Source organism: Eubalaena glacialis, chromosome 7, assembly GCF_028564815.1.
Source record: "Eubalaena glacialis isolate mEubGla1 chromosome 7, mEubGla1.1.hap2.+ XY, whole genome shotgun sequence".
NCBI lineage: Eukaryota > Metazoa > Chordata > Mammalia > Artiodactyla > Balaenidae > Eubalaena > Eubalaena glacialis.
In genome coordinates, this window is record NC_083722.1 from 29,086,291 (window position 1) to 29,106,316 (window position 20,026).

Consider the following 20,026-nt stretch of genomic DNA (forward strand, 5'->3'; position numbering starts at 1 on the left):
AAACAAATGAGCTAAAACAGTGAGAATTACCTAACAGCCTCACCCCCATATGTTAAATAAAATAGTAAAGTAAAAAGATCAGAAGAGAATTCCAGTTGTGATTTTACCACTCGGTGGTTAAATAATCTGAGTTATACATTCTTTACCTTTAAAGTGGAGGTGACACTAACTTCAAAAATTATGAGGATTTAACATGACAAAGTATTTGAAAAGTTCTCTGTACACCAAAACCCACTATGCATTCATGCATCCACTGAGCAACACTGTGACACTGCTTTAGAAACTAGGTGTGCAGCAGTGAGCAAAACAAAATATATATTCTAACGTGGGGGCAGACAGACAATAAGAAAGTAAATAAGAAATAATAACAAATGTATCAAAGAAGATAAGGGAATTAAAGAATGGAAGATAGAAGCTTTTTGCTGTTTTATACAGAGCTATTAGGAAAGGCCTCACTGAAAAGGTGATTTCTGAGGAGAATCCTGAAATCAAACTGAAAGCCATTAAGGATATCTCAAAGGACATTCTGGGCAAATGTATACAGCAAGTACAAAGGCTGTGAGACAGAAATGTTCCTGACATCTTTAAAAACAGTAAAAAGACTAATGAGAACAAAGGGGATGGTTAAGTAGGAAATAAAGTCAGAGAGGCGGGGGGAGACATTTGGGGGTGCCAGATCTTGGAGGGTTCTATAGCCAATTTAAGAAGACTTTGGCTTTTACTCTAAGTAAAATGGACAGCTACTGGAGGGTAAGCACTTTAACATTCAGTAGGGAGGTAACGGCAAATAACAGACTATTGCAATTATACAGGAAAAGATAACTTACACCAGGGTAGCAGCTGTTGAGGTGGTAAAAGAAAACAGATTCTGTACATTTATTTAGTAGGTGACAAAGTCTGTTACTGAATCAAGTATAGAGTGTGGTATTATAAAGAAGAGTAAAGGCGAATCCAATTCTTTGGTCTAAGTAAAAGAAGGATGGAGTTGCCATTAGCGCAGATGAAGAAGACTGTACAGACCAAATTTGGGTACAGAGAAAAGAAGATCAGTTTTGACCATCTTAGTTCAAGATGCCTATTTAGACATCAAAATGGAGATTTCCTTTTTTTTTAATAAATTTATTTATTTATTTTTGGCCGCGTGGGGTCTTCGTTGCTGCAAGCAGGTTTCTCTGTTTGCGGTGAGCGGGGGCTACTCTTCGATGTGGTGCGCGGGCTTCTCATTGTGGTGGTTTCTCTTTGTTGCGGAGCACGGGCTCTAGGCGCACAGGCTTTAGTAGTTGTGGCACGCGGGCTCAGTAGTTGTGGCGCACCGGCTTAGTTGCTCCGTGGCATGTGGGATCTTCCCGGACCAGGGCTCGAACCCATGTCCCCTGCATTGGCAGGTGGATTCTTAACCACTGTACCACCAGGTAAGTCCCAAAATGGAGATTTTTATAGGCTTGATGTGGGGAGAAGACTTAACAAGGGATAAAATACCAGTAGATATAGTCACTGGCTTTATTAAAAAGAAGGAAAATTGAAAGCAAGTCCTACTTAGGAAATAAGTGGAATCTGAAAGGCGACAAAAAGACACTCTAAACAAGAAAGGCTAAGAATATTTGACAAAATGAAAGGGCAGTCATTTCATTATAAAAACTGAAACATCACACTTCCCTAGAGAAGCAAAGCTTTTCCTGAAATTGACTACTAAAAAGATACTAATCTTGAGATTTTTATATAGAAACCACTGAGTAATAGAATAGATTATAAGTTTACCACATTCCTAAATATAATAGGGGTTTTTTTTTTTATAGCTTTTATACCACCGTTCTTCAATGAAAACTGAGGGCATAAAAATAAATTACCCTAAGGCTCAGGTAATACTGTCTACCTACTGTCTAGAGTCAGAATTATCTTCTTAGCAGTAATAGCTAGAATTTAACTGGTCAAACCATGAACATCATCCCATATACTTCAGTTTATTTATTAAAAGAAGAGAAGAGAAGAGCTCTACTAAATGTAAAGGAGTGTAAGAAGAAACTATGTAAAATAAACAAATGCAGTGGATATGGCATTCTAATACTGTAAGCAAAAAACAAATTAAAAAATTTATAATGTACAGTTGGTAATTCTTGTAACAGTTACCAGAAACATACACCATTTTACTGACTAAAAAAGACTATCAAAACACCAGTTATACATAGAAGATGTTATATTTTGTTAAGACACAGGAATAGTGGACATGAATTCTCTAAGTCATAATGCATAAGATATCAAACTCTTAAATTAAAACTTAAAGGACTCTATGCCTTTATCACTAAAGTTCTAAAGACCTTATAAAGCACTCACTTCCTGGCATTTACATCAATATGCAAAAACTTTCTGCCTAAAAATTAGAGTTAAAAAAAAAAAGGAATTACAGTGTACTTCAACCACTGACTTCCCACCCCATAATCACGAAGCTCCACATTTAGAACTGCTATTGGAAAGGGGTTAAGCAAGCAAGGAAGTACATTTTTAACAAATATGATTCTGCAAGGTTACTAAAATTCTAAGAAGGCTGAATACTGCAAGGAATGCCCAAAGTATTTATAATTATGAAAGTAATGAACTACATCCAAATTTAAATTTGTCTTTTGCTACTGGTTCCATATGGACTTTAAATTTTGTACATATTTTAAGGGCTCAGTTTACAAGGCATCATAAAGATGACAGAAATGTCCTGTACATTTATTGTGGTAGTGGTTTTCATGGATGTATACAGTTGTCAAAATCATCAAATTGTATATTTTACATATACACAGTTTACTGTATGTAAATTATATTTCCAATAAGGTTAATTTTTTAAAATGTCACAGAAACTAGTTTGAAGGCTCTCTCACTGGCCAAACCTGGCAGTATCAAAATAAATAATAATGGCAATAATAGATTAATACCTAGTGAATAAAAAAGAAACAACTGATGAGTCCACGCTGATTTAAAAAAAAAAAAAACAACTGGGGAGAAAGCAAAATACTTCTCTATAGAGGAATGTCAAATAATAAACAGATGGGATGATGGAATTAGAAAATCATCATTTTGCAACTATCACAGTAATAACTGATTCAGGCAAAATTTATCTGTGGATGCTTTAACTGCTGAGTGAAAGTTTGATGAGGAATAAGATATTTACATAGTCTCAAAGTACCTCCCCACAAGACACTTATCAATTAGAAGGAAAAAAACAGTAAACTTACAGTAGCAGCACAGCTTTAACCAAGTAATCAAATTTAACATCACCAATAATAAAAGACACAAAGCACATGTGTCCTCCATACAATACAATGAGACATCATCATTCTGTAGCCCTATCAGTAAAATATAACCTGAAACTAAACATGAAGAATCAGAAGAAAGATCCAAACTGGGATCCATTATACAAAATAACCAGCCTAAACTCTTTAAAAATGTCAAGGTTGGGCTTCCCTGGTGGCGCAGTGGTTGAGAATCTGCCTGCTAATGCAGGGGACACGGGTTCGAGCCCTGGTCTGGGAAGATCCCACATGCCGCAGAGCAGCTAGGCCCGTGAGCCACAATTACTGAGCCTGCGCTCCGCAACAAGACAGGCCACCATAGTGAGAGGCCCGCGCACCGCGATGAAGAGTGGCCCCCGCTTGCCACAACTGGAGAAAGCCCTCGCACAGAAACGAAGACCCAACACAGCCATAAATAAATAAATAAATAAATAAAAATTAAAAATGTCAAGGTCAAGAAAAACAGAGAAAGGTTGGGGATCTATTCTAAACAAAAGAAACAAATTCTCTGCATGGTCTTATCTAGGAGAAAAAAATAGCTATGTAAAGTATACTAGAACAATTAAGAATTCTGTACATGGACTGTGAATTAAACAGTATTGGTAATATTAAATATCTTGATTTTGATAACTATACTGTAGTTATAAGAGACTGTCCTTGTTCTTAGGAAATACACACTGAAGTACTTAAAGGTAAAGGAAAAAAAGACCCCCAGATTTTTAAATAGAAATTGAGTAATAAATTAGCAAATGAGGCAAAATGTTAACAATTGGTGGTGAATCTGGATAAAGGGTATATGGGACCTCTCTATTTTTGCAATGTTGCTCCAAGTTAAAAAAAAAGTTTCAAGAAGAAAAAAAAAATCACTGTACTGCAGTTTAAAGGATGGACCCATGAAGTGAGAGGTAGTGAGCAAAAGTACACAGCAATGAGATCAGAAACAGAAAATTCTTAGAGGTCTTGAGTCTTCTAAGAATATGTATGTAGAATAAATATTAAGTGGTAATTTCTAAAAGTTTTAGGTTTCTCTGTTACAGAATGAGGGGGTGGTACTAGGAGTTCGTAGCTCTAAACCTAGATGTCTGTGAGCTTGCTCTATCATTTCATGCCCTATTCTACCATTTCATTACTTGACTTTTTTCAAAGCTCAACACTTTCTTGAGAAGAAGGAGAAGAAAACTGCATAAATCTTTCATGTGCAAACAAACCATAATTATGGATGAGGATAAAAGTTTCAGAGAACTTTCTTAATAAGGTTTAAAATGGTAGAACTAAAAATGCATCACAAAAACTTTAGGAATTATCTCAACAATGATTTCTAGATACCTTTTGTAAATTATGTTTAATATTACCATCTATTAAATGTAAAATTATTTAATTTTTTTCTCTAAAATTTATTTCCTCACCATTGAGGACAGTGAGGCTTACAAATGCATCTGCTACACATAACAACCTTATAATGCTTTCCTACTTAATTTCAAAATATTGAAGGTACTGACAAAAAGAAGCAAAAGAAACTAGGTTCAAAACAATCTGCAATGTTGCAAGCATTATGCTTAGAAACTATCTTGCTAGTTCACAGAACAGTCCTCTTAGGTAAAAAATTATTATTCCCATTTTGCACACTAAGTAACTACAGTTAAGCCAAGATGACCAAACCACAGTCCCTGCCATCATGGAGCCCAACATCCTAGATAGATTAAAAAACAGAAGTGTCCACTGGAATGCAATATGAAGTACTAGGTACAGAAGCAGTCTGGACAACCTTAAGACTTCATCTCATTGTTTTGAATGATATATAGTTGCTATGGTCTGCAAATTTGTGTCCCTGCAAAATTCCTATGTTGAAATCCTAACCCCACAAGTTAAGAGGTGGGTCTTTTGAGAGGTGATTAGGTCATGAGGGCAGAACCCTCAGGAATGGGATTAGTGCCTTACAAAAGAGGCTCCAGAGAGATCCCTTGCCTCTTCCACCATGTGAGGACAAAGTGAGAAGTCACCAACCATGCAACAGGAAGAGGGCCTCACTAGAACCCAACTATGCTGGCTTGCCTTGATCTTGGACTTCCCAGCCTCCAGAACTGTGAGAAATAAATTTCTGTTGTTTATGCTACCCAGTCTGTGGTGTTTTGTTACAGCAGCCCTAATGGACTAAAACAATAGTCTTCATATCTTGACATTACACTGTCTTTGAAAACAATGGCGATACTGGCAACCTTAAGGTTGTATGTCTACACCTCAATATCTGAATCTATCTAACCATTATAAAACTGCCAAATAATACTAGTTAATGCAAGCACAAAACCCTGAACATTCTCACTACACATACTTTTCCATAAAGAAAAAGATCTACTTATCCCTACACTACCACTTATGAATTTAGTTTCTCTTAAAAAAAAAAATTCTCCTAAATCCCACAGCAATTCACAGACGTAAAAAAAAATTACATCTAGCTTTGGGATAAAATCTTTTTCAATCGTACTTTTGAATAGTGAACAAATTTAAGATTAATTTATAGGTGAGTCTCTAAATGACAGAGATCACAAAATAATTAAATGACATTCTGGCTGCACATGGAAAACAAAATCTATTATGTGAATATAGAAAACAACCAAAGGAAGATTTTTTTTAAACTTCTACTATTTCTGAAGTAGTTCGGCCATTTGCAAACTCTGGGCAAAATTGTATATAAGTAGGTCTTAAGTGAAAAGAAATCAGATAACATAAGTAGTATTATTTCATAATAAGGGAGGGAGGGAGGGAGGGAGGCAGGGAGGGAGACAGGGAGGGAGGCAGGGAGGGAGGGAGGCAGGAATTATCTCAACAATGACTATACATTTACTTCAGGTTGAAGCAGACATCGGAAGGAAAAATAGTAAATTATTTGCCTAGATATTTAGGCAAATATTCACTTTAAGTCCCTGTCATAAAGTGCTTTTTTAAGGTAGATAAAAGTAAGCTCTTAGTTCAAAAGTAAGACTAGAGTTTTAAAAAATACAAAATAAACACTAGATCAAATATAAAGTTTATTTAAATCTATTCAAAATTTTAAAATAGACTACCTGAATCATCCTGGGCTTCATGAGTTTCACCATCATCTGTTACCTCTAATTCTTTCACAAAATTTGAGGGAAACAGTCCCAACTTGTTGTTCAGGGTTCCACTCCACCAGCCTTCTTCTACCTGAAAGAGTTCACAACTCAAAGATAATAAAAATTTCTCTTAAGTTTTCACTTCCCCCACAGAAAAACTGAGCTATAGAAGTGAATGAGCACAAAGTTAGTGATGCAAAATAATCCCTTTAAATCTACAAGAAAACACAAAGGGAAAAAATATATTTTGAGTATATTAAATCTGTGTGGATTGGATTAATCATATATGGGATTAGTCATATATCAATAGCACTTTGCAACACTTAACAACGAGAATTTATGATCAACTGTAATCTATGAAGCAAGTAATTTTCATGAAAGTATCAGATAACCAAGAATAATGTATTAACAGCAACAAGGAGATAGCTCTCTTCTGGAATGTCACTGTTTTAAACACTATGGAGCCTCTGTCTATAGTTATGACATACATTATTTAAGCATTTGGAAATTTCTGATTTGGAAAAAGTTTTATGAGTATAAGAATACAACTTCCTAAATGGCATAAAAAATTACTATGTAATTTATCTATTTTACTTGAACAGTGAGTCTTAACCCAAGTATGAAAAAGAATCACTTATTTTTAAAAGTCCAGATGCCAGGCTCTACTGAACACTCCCTCCCAACCCCAACCAGAAATATTCTCAGGAACCAAACTCCTTAGAAAAATGTTTACATTCACAAATAATGAGGCTTATTATTATTTAATAATAATAAGTTATTTATGAAGTTATTTAATAATATTAATAACTGTTTAAAAATGTATAATTTCTTCTAAGGATGCTAAGAGGTCTTAATAAGTAAAAATAATTTTTTAAAGAGTAAACTATTTACTATCAAAATTCACTTGACAGCAGTACATGCAATATCATAGCTAGAAAAAGCTCTTTTTTCTGTTTAAAATATTTAAAAAATTTTTTTCATCTCATCACAGTTACAAAGGAAACTTGAATAAGTTATTCATCCAACAGGCACTATGTACAAGTCATGGTGTTAACTGATAGGAAAATATTCAAATTTGCACATGAGACGTCTCTGTCCTTGAATAAAACAATCTAAAGAAGAAAACAAACAATAAGCAAATAGTTACAATACAATGTGAGAGGTGTTATAACAAAAGTGTGAAAAAAATGCTGTAGAAGCACAAAGGAAAGGCATATACGAATCAAAAAACGCTCCCCTAAGAGGAAATGACAAAAGAGCTGGACAGTTAAGGCTAAATGAGAGTTTACCAGACACAAAGCATGTGAAAAATGTGGTACCATAAAAATAAAGGACTTATTAATGGAATATATAGCTGAAATACGAGGTGCCTAGAATACATGCCATTTAAGAGAGAAATAGAAGGCAGTAAATATGAAGAGTTTAGAATTTTTAGCAGACTTAAGGAGGCACCAAAGGATTGAGAGTTCTTCAAACCAGGTGTGATAGAAATACGCAGACCAAACTGGAACAGGTACAACAAAGAGAACGTCATCAAACTGTTAACTACATCTGGAATCCCAAATTGACAGCAATTGGGTAGTTAGGGTAAATAACTCTATAAAATTCCTATTAATTAAGGAATTCTTAAAAGGCAGGGTAGTATAGTGATAAAGAGCAGCGACTCAAAAACAAATTGTGTGGGTTCAGATTCTGGTGCTCTGCACGCCAGGCATATGAACTTGCGCAAAAATACCTGAAACAAGATCACCTAACCCACATGCTCACCTACATGTAATCTTGACAGTCCTCCCACCGATTAAGTGGCAGGCTTTGTCCCCACCCCCTTCAATCTTGCTGGCTTATGACTTTCTTGTAACCTACAGAATGTGGTGAAAGTGATACTATCACTTCCAAGGTTGGATTAAAAAAGGCTATCACTGTGTTCACTGAAATGCTTACACTTAGAGCCCTGAGCTGCCATGTCATAAGTCCTACTATCCTGAGACACCTGAGAGCCCAATACAGTGAGGAAGCCAAGCCAAATGGAGAGGGTAGGGCTTCCCTGGTGGCTCAGTGGTTGAGAATCTGCCTGCCAATGTAGGGGACACGGGTTCGAGCCCTGGTCTGGGAAGATCCCACATGCCGCGGAGCGACTAGGCCCGTGAGCCACAATTGCTGAGCCTGCGCGTCTGGAGCCTGTGCTCCGCCACAAGAGAGGCCGCGATAGTGAGAGGCCCGCGCACCGTGATGAAGAGTGGCCCCCACTTGCCGCAACTAGAGAAAGCCCTCGCACAGAAACGAAGACCCAACACAGCCATAAATAAATAAATAAACAAACAAACAAACAAACAAACAAATAAATAAATAAAAATTTTAAAAAAAAAATGGAGAGGGTACATAATGGCTTTCCATAGGGAGTCCTGGTCTTTGAGGCTTCTAGACACTAGACATGTCAGTGAAGGAGCCTTCCTATGATTCTACCAGTACCCAACTTTGAACCTTTCCAGTTGAGGCCCCCAGACATCACAGAACAGAGACAAGCCATCCCTCTGTGCCCTATCTGAATTCTGGACCCACACAACTAACAAACCTAATGAAACAGTTGTTCTTTGCCACAAAATTTAGAATGGCGTGTCATGCAGCAACAGTAGATAAGCCAATCACTTATCTCTGTGATTCAATCTCTTGTTTGTAAAATAGGAGTAAAAATTCCTATCTCCTTAGGTTGTTTAGAAACTTAAAGGAAATAATAAGTGTGAAACACTTAGAATGGTGCTTCAGACATAATATAGGCTCGATAAACACTATTATTATTGCCACCTGGTAGAAATAAACCAGAACTGCCTCTTGTCTAAACACATTGCAGTTTAACATAAACAAGTGATAAATTACATATCAGCACACAAAATCAATCTCAGTGGCAATACATGATATCAAAACATATACTTTGAAAATGGTATCTTTAGCTGCTAAATAAAACTTTAATATTTCTTTAATGGTAAAAGCAGAGATATGAAAAGTTATTTTTAAAAATATTTTAAAATCTCATTCTAAGATATTAAGATGAGGGAAAGTGCTTTTGGGTTAATATTTGAATGTGATAATTCAAACAAGACAAAGCTTTTTAAAACATTCTGCTTTCGTATACCTTTGCTGTACAAAAGGTAAAAATCCTTCTGTTTTTATGGCTTGTGCCTAAAGTGAATTAAGAATCAAAGAAAAGGTTTATATTCTTAGCTACTTAGATTATACTAATTTTAGCTAAAAAAAGCTTATTTTATTCTTAAAGTCAACAGATACAAATTCAGTACACAAACATGAGGCATAGCAAGGATGAATAAAGCTTTATTTCTACAGATAAGACAGCCTTACTTTAAGTCATTAAAGATCCATTTTAAAGTCTGTATCTTAAAATTAAAAAAAAAAAAATGAAACTGGAAAAATAAATTTAACAAATTAGTATTCTTACAAAGCATTTTTCTAATCCCCAGAGCATCAATTCCAATTGCTGCTTTATCTCTAAAATACGTTTTTGCCTTACCTCTTCGCTAATATCAATAGTATCTCCTACTTTGAGCTCCAGTTCATCCTCATTTTGTGGAATGTATTCAAAGAGAACTTTACACTGACGCTTCTTGGTCTCTAAAGGAGGTAACATAAAAAAATAAAGAAAAATCATGAAAACAAACAGTAGCACCTTTATTTACATACTATGCTTATCGTCATAGGATTTGCATGTATGAATAAAAACAGTACGTGGAAGCACTCTCAACAGCTAACCACAGTCTACTCTGGCTGGCTTTCCACCTTGTCCCCACGCTACAATCTCTTCATCCTAAAATAAATTCACACCAACTACAAATAAGGTGGGCTCCCAGCAGTGAAATCTATTTATGTATCTGATCCCACTGATTATACAAAAGTAAAATATCCACTGCTAATTTTGAGACTGGAAACAGAGACAAAAAAAGACACTGCTGGCACAACAAATTTATCACAGCCAAGTCCTCCAAGCCAGCGATTTTCAGACTACTTCCTGATCAAAGCTACGGATACTTTAAATGCACTAATTTAAGAGTAGCTGTGTCAAAAAAAACAAAAAAAAGACAAAATGCACAAATCTAAAATGTATTTTATCTTCTTTAAGCTCTATTTTCTGACATAAAAATCAAACTCAGGTGAAGGTAAAAATAATTTTACTTTAGCTTTTCAAACAAGCTTTATTTATTCAGACAAGTAATGTTTAGGAAATGTAGGCCTTTAAAAAATGTAATGACACTTTTTAATGAGTAGGAATATCTTTTTAAATGATTTAAAGTGAAGAAAGAGTATTAATTAGCCCTCCCGCCCCCAAGCATATATATCAATTAGCTTTGAGCAACCTAGTTATATTTTGTTTCTGTGAAAACACTGAAATTTTATTGATATACTGCAAGACATTCACACCAAAATTTACTAAGTATGTGAGCAATTTTAGAAGCATAGAGACGAAAGTACTTTTACCATGCATTTCAGAAATTTCCCCAAAACGTGAAATCAGTACATATTAATAGTACAGAACAAAAAAAGTAATTCGTAATTGTTTACATTTCACAAGCCAGTGTCCTATGTCTTACAAAATGCTATTCAGAACTTCAAATAATAGTAAATGTAAATGTCTGAAAAAAGAAATTGAAATTTAAACATGTACCCTCCTCTGCCCAATACTTTCATTTAAGCTGTTAGTGAACCACACGAGAGAATCAGTATTGTATCTTCTCTGAAAGCAGGTTCCCCACCATTTGCACGTGGGCAACACACATTTGTGCAGCTCTTTTGCTTGCTATTATTATGTGCTATGTTTTACGAAAGAGACAATACAACCGAGCACACACTGCAGGTGGCCAACAATCTCAGGGAAAGCCAGTGCAGCTCAGGAGGCCTGGCCGCCAAGCCAAAGCCCTCCCCAGTGGAAGCAAAAGCTGTATCTACAGAAATGGACACCGGATGAGGATATTAAAAGAGCTTTGCAGAATCAGAACCTTTGCCAGCAAAGACACCAGAACTTCACACTTCCCAAAGAGCCTGCCCTATTTAGCCAAGAAAAAGGAAAATCACTCCCCGTACACTTCATGTGCCAATCGGACACCTGCCAGTTAACCCACGGGAGTCACGGCAGCAGCAAGGATGCGCTCCTAGCAGCTGTCCAGGCTGGATGCCGTGACCTCCCACAGAGGACAGCGGCCTGACCCTGCCCAGCAGCGCTCTGGGCCCCTGAGGCTCCCCACAAGGAGCCGAACGTCTTATTTTACAGATGAGGAAACTGAGAGCCAGAGGGTGATCCATGCCTGCTCATGGGACACAACAGTTGACAACAGAGTTTACCTCTCATTTAGGTGGCAGTTTACACCTGGGACATACACAAACTTGGGCACCTGTGCTTTCTGATGTATAAAAAGAATAAAGATCTTGGGGGCAGTCCCAACAGTCATGTCCTATCAATGCTCTTTTCCACTTAACCTAGTTATAGTTTAATCAAAAGCTTTGTTTTGTTGTTTTTCCTTTCACACTAGCATAATTCTCCAGAGTGTCTTCTTCCAAAATAGTGTGCAAAATTATCTGCAAAGGAATTTTTCATTTTTCAAAGGAAAATCCACATTGGATGAAAACATCTAAACAGCCCCTACTATTGCTACAAAATGTGAGTCATTTATTTAAAAAAAGAAAAAGTTTTCATATGATTCCATATTTTTATATGGTTCACTCATAAGTTAAGGTGAGTGCCTATATTAAACTTATCTATTAATTGGCAGCACAATTAAAGGAATTTGGAGATTCTTCACATTTCAAATGGCACATACAATGTCTACCCATACATATTGGTCAATAAATATTTACTGAATTTCTAAAATGTATCAGAACCTTTACTAAGCAGAAAAGAAAATGCATGTAAGAGTAGAACTGTCAATAAAAGGATACGCGAAATTCAATTTTTTAAAATAACTATAACGAGTATTTTCTTAAGTAACCTCCATATAGCTTTTCGGATCTACAAAGAAATTAATGATAAAGTTTTTTTTTTAATCAGTATTTTATAAGTAAAGCCATTAACAAGGAAGAGGATAAAGAAAGTACAACAAAGACAGGGACATATTTTCGTCTTTTATGTACCAGTACCACTCCAAGTCCTTCACAAACATCTCCCACACAAAAGGTCATAAAAACTTGTTATACATATCATTTTACCAATGAGAAACAGGAACTCAGCAGTAATTGTCCAAGACTGCAAGAAAGAGGCAAAACTAGAAGACACCCACTTCTGACTCCTAAGCCTTTTATCTTCCCACTGTATCAGGCTGTCTCCTTTACAGATTAGAGTGCTTTAACAAAGCTCATGCACTCTAGTCACGTTGGATCCTTACTCCCTGAAAATACAATGGACTTACTTATCTCCATGGGTCTTCCAAGGGCTGCAATTCTAACTAGAATAGAATGCCATGCTCCCCAATCTTTACGTAAATGACATGTGCTACCTAAAGAAGAGCTTAAATACACCTTGCTCAATGACTCCAGTATAGAACTGCCCTTTCATTTGAATCTTAACTGCACATTATAGATATATCTCTAGTATGGTTCTTAATAGTATAAAACACTGTAATAATAATTACAAACATTTATTGAGCACTCCTTATAATATTTACTTAACGTGTTAATACCTCTAAAACCCTATGAGGTATAATCATTACTATCACCCCTGTGTTACAGTAACTTGATGTTTACCTCTGTTAAACTGTGAGTTTTGAATGATTATCCATACCCAGCTTTATTTGGCAGATTTGACTGTGCACACTAACATTGCTCTTATGGTCTTCATACCCACAGGTATTATGGTATTCAACACATAAATGCCAAATAACTTCAGAAAAACCTTCTGGAAATATTTTATATTTTTTGAAAAACAAAACCAAATTGTGTGAAATTACACACTAAAGTGACCTTCCTTGTTGTTTCTACTAAAACAGAAAATCCTGTATTTTCAAATGTAGGTCATCAAAAATGGCAAGTATTTCATGGTTCTAAAAAATAGATCTAAATATTCAGATCAAACAGAGTTCTTAAATTGTGGAACTATTTCGTATTGAAGAATATTGTTTTAATTTTTCCAGCAAATGATAAAATAAAAAGCATACCACACTCAGAAGCTGGGAGGTTGAATGCTAAAATTTCAGAGATAGCAACAAAAAGATTTCTGATCCATTTTTGGTTCCATTTGGTTCTGGAAAGTATATCTTCAGATTTTATTATAGCATTTAAAATTTTCTAATATAAAAAAATTTTTTTAAATCAATTTTTTTCTCCAGTAAGCAAAGATAATCATCAAGAGCTAAGAAACATTAAGACTGAGCCATTTGCTACATGGTTGAATCTTCTTTAAAATTTTTTTCTTATCCTCAGCAATAAAAAAATCATATTACTTAGGCCATTAAGTGAAAAATTCAAGCTATTCAAGATTCTAGCTATACTGCTGCGATATACCACTTAAGATAATCAAAATCTTAGAAAACATTATCGTCACCATCACGAATAAAAAATACTCATGTGCTTAGGGATGAAGTATCATGTCTACAACATACTTTCAACTGATTTAGTTTAAAAATGTATTTATACATGTATATAGAGATAAAGCCAATATAACAAAATGTTTACAGCAAGCTTAGGTGAAGAATATACCATGTTTAGAGTACAATTATTATTTCAACTTTTCTGTAAGATTTTAAGTTTTTCAAAATAAAATACAAAATCAAAACACCCTACCCCATTCATTTGAGAGGTCACAGCTGGGGAGGAGTCATTTGAGTGAGTTGTTTCCCCTTATAAGTCAGAATATTTTAATGTCAAAGAGCAGAGCCTGAAATAGTATGTCCCCCCCCCTTTTTTAATGTATGCTGTAAAGATATATAGTCAGTGACCATATTTTGATGATATTCAGAACTTTCATTATCTTCTTCAAAAACGACTCAAAATTGGGAGGCATGCTACCAATTATTCTCTGAGAATGAAACACTGTGTAGATTAGCATTTTAGTCAACTAATTTTTCATGTACCATTTCTTTCTGTATAACTACTAGTGATCTATCAGTATCAATCTAAATGTATCTTTTACATTCAAAATAATTATTAACTAGATGAAAAATCACTCTGTAGCATGAGTTCCCACTAATAAGGAATACAAAGTTACAAGCATTGATGTCTTCCCTCACACATGCCATGAGTAGATTCATAACTGGCATCAATTTTTTTCCAAAATGTAAAGTGAAATATCTACTAATATTCCACACTGTATGTTATATAGAATTGTGATGTTGAAAGATGTCATTTCTTTAGTGCAAGTAAACTACTCTACACCATTATCTTTGTGCCTGATTTTACAAGGGTCTCAGCAGTAATGTCATTTGTACATGTTTTTGCTATGAGAAGTGTAAATTGGTTCTTTTCTGTAACTTTAGCAACTTATTGCAATCAACTTTGTCCTGGAAAATTTTCTGTGCTCACTCTAGAAAATACCTGTCTGTCTTACCAAAGAAGATATCATGCTTAACTTACACGCAATAGCAAAAGTTTCAATGGTTTTGTGACTAGACTTTGCAAAAAGGCCAACACTTTTTGGCTTTGGAGACTAGAGAAAAATAGCTAACAATTCCAGTCTCCAGATATCTATCATACTATCTATTTGAACTTCTCCTTTTAGTTGCTTAGACAAAATTCAACACACATGCAGATGCACCTGTCTTGGCACACAAAGATTTGAACTGAACCTTCACAATGCAGGCTTTATCATTACCAACCTTTAAAATGGTTTGGTTTTTTTTTTTTAATATTAATGGTATTGATTAAAAGGGTATATACTACTATTTAACATTACAATGAACAGCTTTTGAATAACTGATCTATTCCATAAATTAAGGATATGATTCAAACTAACAGTGACAACAAAAAAAAAACATTAGCTGCTTTTCCTGGAAAAGTAATCTGAAAGCAAAAACAACCTGCATCCTGTTTTAAATGCTAGCTAGCACCAAATGACCAATTTAGTCTTTGCAGCACATGTACTTAAAAACAAATTATGGAGGATCCTTAGGAAAAAGCCTCCTGGCACCAACTATATAATGGTTTCTCCTTCTTACAGGAAAATGAATTATGACCAGGGTTCTCAAGGAAGGTAAAATTTAGAGTCCTTTCCCATTAGGAGACAAAATAACCTTGACGTCCTTTGTCCAGCCTCTACTTAAGATGAAATTTGTCCCTTTATAGTTCAGTAAAGCTAAAGAAAGTAGTAAATAAGTTTTACAACAGAGGTCATAAATAACCCTTTTGTGGGTCTAAAATTCTCCTTGTGCATAGAAATTCTATATAGAGACTCACCTGTAGGATGTGGAAATACTCTATCCCCCAATCTCCAAACAGAGTTAAAGAGTCGAAGACAACTAGAACTAGTAAACTGTCCACCTTCAGGCAGTAGGCTGAAAGCAGTATGGGTAATATCTAAATATTGTTTGTACATTGCATTTACTGGGAAACAAAGAACACGTATAACCCTTTATTGGTCTGTCTCAGTGTCATGAAACCTGTTTTTTATGAAAATCTGTTTTCATTTTATGAAAATAATCAAAGGGTGATATAACCCAGAAAGTGGACGTTTCCCCAAATTCATAGTAGCATAGAAAGTAACAGGTTGAGATATGAGGAGACTATAAAAATCATAAATAGTCTTACATTTGTGAAATGTATGTAAACAAAATTTCTTTATATTATAGACTACTTGGTACATAAGGCATTTTAGTACCAACATCAAGCACAAGGGACCACAACATCAAAGACACTGATCGAAGATAAATGTGGTTAAATACTCATTTATAACTTATTAAATCAAATTGAACACAGTAGTCAGTATTCAGTCTCTCAAGGGGCTTCAGGTTTACTATGTTAAAACACTATCCGCTTCCATAAATGTAGTACTTCTTTGTATATATTTAATGCTTTTTTGAGTAACAGTCTTTCCAGGACTAAGTTTTTGAGAACAGCAATGTTACCAGTCTTTTTTTCTTACAACTTTCTCACCAGCAGTAAAATAAAACTCAAGAGTTTAAGTGATCTAAGGTTGTAAGACAGACTCAAACTCATGTCTGATTTTAAACATGGTGCTCTCTCTCTATGCTAAACTGTTCTCTTAACATACTTACACTGAATACTTAAAAAGCACTCTGCTGGGCCAGCCACCTTGGAAAACTGAATGTACATGTTCAGATGGCTAACCACTAAAGAAAACGTTTTATCAAATGCTTGCCTCTATACTGCTTAAGGATGAGCAGACATTTTAGCATCCCATTAAATAAATGGTATTAAAGTAAATTTAAGGCAAAGTGTTAACTATTTAATAGAGTGTGTAAGACTAATAAGAAAACAATGCCTTATATCTTAATTTACAATCCCTACAGACGGCTGTCAGCAGCTCATGCTGGATTACCAGATGAAGACTGAATACATGGGCCTATAACTAGTAACATGAGAATAAGCAGGAAGTTTTTGTAGTCTGCTACAAAAGGTTGAGCTAATTTTTCTTACTATAACTTATGGACTGTTATAAAACAACATTCTATTTTGATTTAAATAAACAGGAAAAAAATTATTTACATACTCTTCTTAATGTTTTTGGTTTGTGGATGTGGCTGAATTCCTCCGGCTAGAAGTCCATAGGTGCTTATTCGTTGTACAAGACTTGCTACATTCCCTTGCCTTTCCCGTTTGATGGGCAAATTGTCATCCTTGGATTCTGTCTCTCTCTTAATTTCCTACAAAAGGGGAAATCAGCAAATAGGCAAATTAAGTTGTATTTTATTAAATTCTCAAATGTAAAATACCAAAACCAGGTACAATGATTATTATATAAAACATAATATCAACAGTTTTCAACCTTTTTCTCTGCCCACACATATCTAAAGAATATAACACACTTTGGTAACAATGACTTATTAGGAGTTTAAGTCTTGTCAGAACTAGAGACAGAGGTAAAGAAAGTGAGGCTGAAACACCACCTCTATCCCAACACACAAAGAAACCCTGCAATCATAAACAAACAATAAGACAAACAATAATTCTAAGTCAGGGTGGGCAAACTTTTTCTATAATGGGCCAGATAGTAAAATATTTTAGGATTTGCAAGCCATACAATCTCTGTTGCAACAATGAACTCTGCCATTTGTAGTGCAAAAGCAGTCATATACTTAAATGAATGAACAGAGCTATGCTCCAACAAAATTTTATTTATGAACACTAAAATTTCAATTTCATATAATTTTTCACATGTCATTAAATACTGTTCCTCATTCGAATTTTTCCAACTATTTGTATAACTCTTAGCTAGCATTCTCAGCTCATGGACACTATAAAAACAGGTGGTGTTTCGATTTGGCCCATGGGCTGTAGTTTGATAAACCCTAAGTCATAGGTCTAACAGAAGATAGGTGAATCTTCATGAAAAGAAGTATGAAGTTTTATTGGAAGACATAAAAGAAGACATATGAAAGAGAAGTCATGCCATGTTCAGTGACTGAAAACTCATTATCGTAAAGATAGCATTTTCCCCTGAAACTGACGCAATGATGCAATGCAAGTGAATAAATATATCACAGATTTGGAAGAGCAATTAAATAAACTGGTTCTAAATTTGTAGAGAAGAACAAAAGACCAAGAACAGCCAAAATACTTCAGTGAAAAGAAAGTGAGGGGACTTTTTTTTTTTAAACTAAGATATAAAGAAAAACTATATGATACTATAAATTAGTGTGTACTGGCATAAAAACAGACATACTGATAATGAAACAAAATAAAGAGTCCATAAACAGACAAACTTGATTTACAACAGACAAAAAGTGAGGGGAAAAAACTGAATCTTAAAATACATGGTGCTTATAATGCTCCACATTTAGGGAGTAGGGAATGAAACTGGATTCCTACTTCACACATTTGATATTAAAATTAACAGTTTCTGTTCATTAAAAGTAACCATTGAAAATAAAGCAAATCACTAACCAGGAGGTATTTTTCACATATAAAGTTAACAAAGAATCTGAATCTCCAGGTGTTTATGTCTACTGCAATGTTAACTAGTTGTTACTCTCTAGCTGGTAGGATTTCAGATTACTTTGACTTCTTTATACTGTTCAAAAGTGTTTGATGCTTGCTTTGTTTGTGTTTTTTAACAAGGCATATCATTTTGCAAACAGAAAAAAAGTTTTCCATTTTGGGAAAACTGTTAAGTTGGTGAAAAACTGTGAAAATTATTAAAGTACAAATCATAGAAGACACACAAAACATTTCACACTATAGTGACTGCTTCATTTTTATTGTTAATGTACTTAAGGAAAAACACTTCAATTTGCTATTAATACATGACATACCATATGAAAACCTCACGTTTTCAGACTGCACTAAATATTTTTAATCTAATGAAAATATGAAATCTATGTAAAAACTGGTAGTTACAACCTCAACATGCCAAGGAGTATTCATTTTGGATTCTCCTGAACATCTCATGAGCCACCTACATTTTATTTATTTATTTTTTTAAACATCTTTATTGGAGTATAATTGCTTTACAATGTTGTGTTAGTTTCTGCCGTACAGCAAAGTGAATCAGCTATATGTACACATATATCTCCAAATCCCTTCCCTCTTGTGTCTCCCACCCTCCCTATCCCACCCCTCTAGGTGGACACAAAGCACCAAGCTGGTCTCCCTGCGCAATGCAGCTGCTTCCCACTAGCTATCTGTTTTACATTTGGTAGTGTATATATGTCCATGCCACTCTCTCACTTCGTCCCAGCTTACCCTTCCCCCTCCCTGTGTCCTCAAGTCCATTCTCTATGTCTGCGTCTTTATTCCTGTCCTGCCCCTAGGTTCTTCAGAAACTTTTTTTTGTTTTTTTTAAATTCCATATGTATGTGTTAGTATACAGTATTTGTTTTTCTCTTTCTGACTTACTTCACTCTGATGACAGACTCTAGGTCCATCCACCTCACTACAAATGACTCAATTCCATTTCTTTTTATGGCTGAGTAATATTCCATTGTATATATGTGCCACATCTTCTTTATCCATTCATCTGTCGATGGACACTTAGGTTGCTTCCATGTCCTGGTTATTGTAAATAGAGCTGCAATGAACATTGTGGTACTTGACTCTTTTTGAATTATGGTTTTCTCAGGGTATATGCCCTCTTGCACTGTTGGTGGGAATGTAAAGTGATACAGCCACCATGGAGAACAGTATGGAGGTTCCTTAAAAAACTAAAAATAGAACTACCATACAGCCCAGCAATCCCACTACTGGGCTACCTACATTTTAAAAAGATAAAATAAAAACTAAAAAAGCTGAAAGCTATTGTTGGTACAGGAGACCAAGAACTTGGCTTGATATCCAAATCTTATTCCTCTAGGAAAAGAATTCCAATCTGACCAAATGTGAGACAGCAGACAGGTTCAAGAGACAGATGACCTGGGTATAAATCTTGGTTCTATCCTGTTCGCTAGCTAAATAACTAGATATTTGTGTTATCTTTTAATAAAAATTAACCACATAAACAAGTATGATATATTAAGATGTCTCCCGCTTCTAAAATAACTAGATATTTGTGTTATC

The 20,026-nt window shown here is 35.0% G+C and overlaps 1 protein-coding gene across 1 annotated transcript in view; it reads right to left on the bottom strand.

Moving 5' to 3' along the window:
* Positions 1 to 20,026, bottom strand: part of CD2AP (CD2 associated protein) — a 113,114-nt gene that overhangs the window by 47,129 nt on the left and 45,959 nt on the right. Inside the window, exons 3-5 of the mRNA XM_061196114.1 lie at positions 17,025 to 17,178; positions 9,891 to 9,991; positions 6,338 to 6,458 (exon numbers count right to left, since the gene is read on the bottom strand). Coding sequence (XP_061052097.1) covers positions 6,338 to 6,458; positions 9,891 to 9,991; positions 17,025 to 17,178 — 376 coding nt within the window. The remainder of the gene's footprint in view (positions 1 to 6,337; positions 6,459 to 9,890; positions 9,992 to 17,024; positions 17,179 to 20,026) is intronic.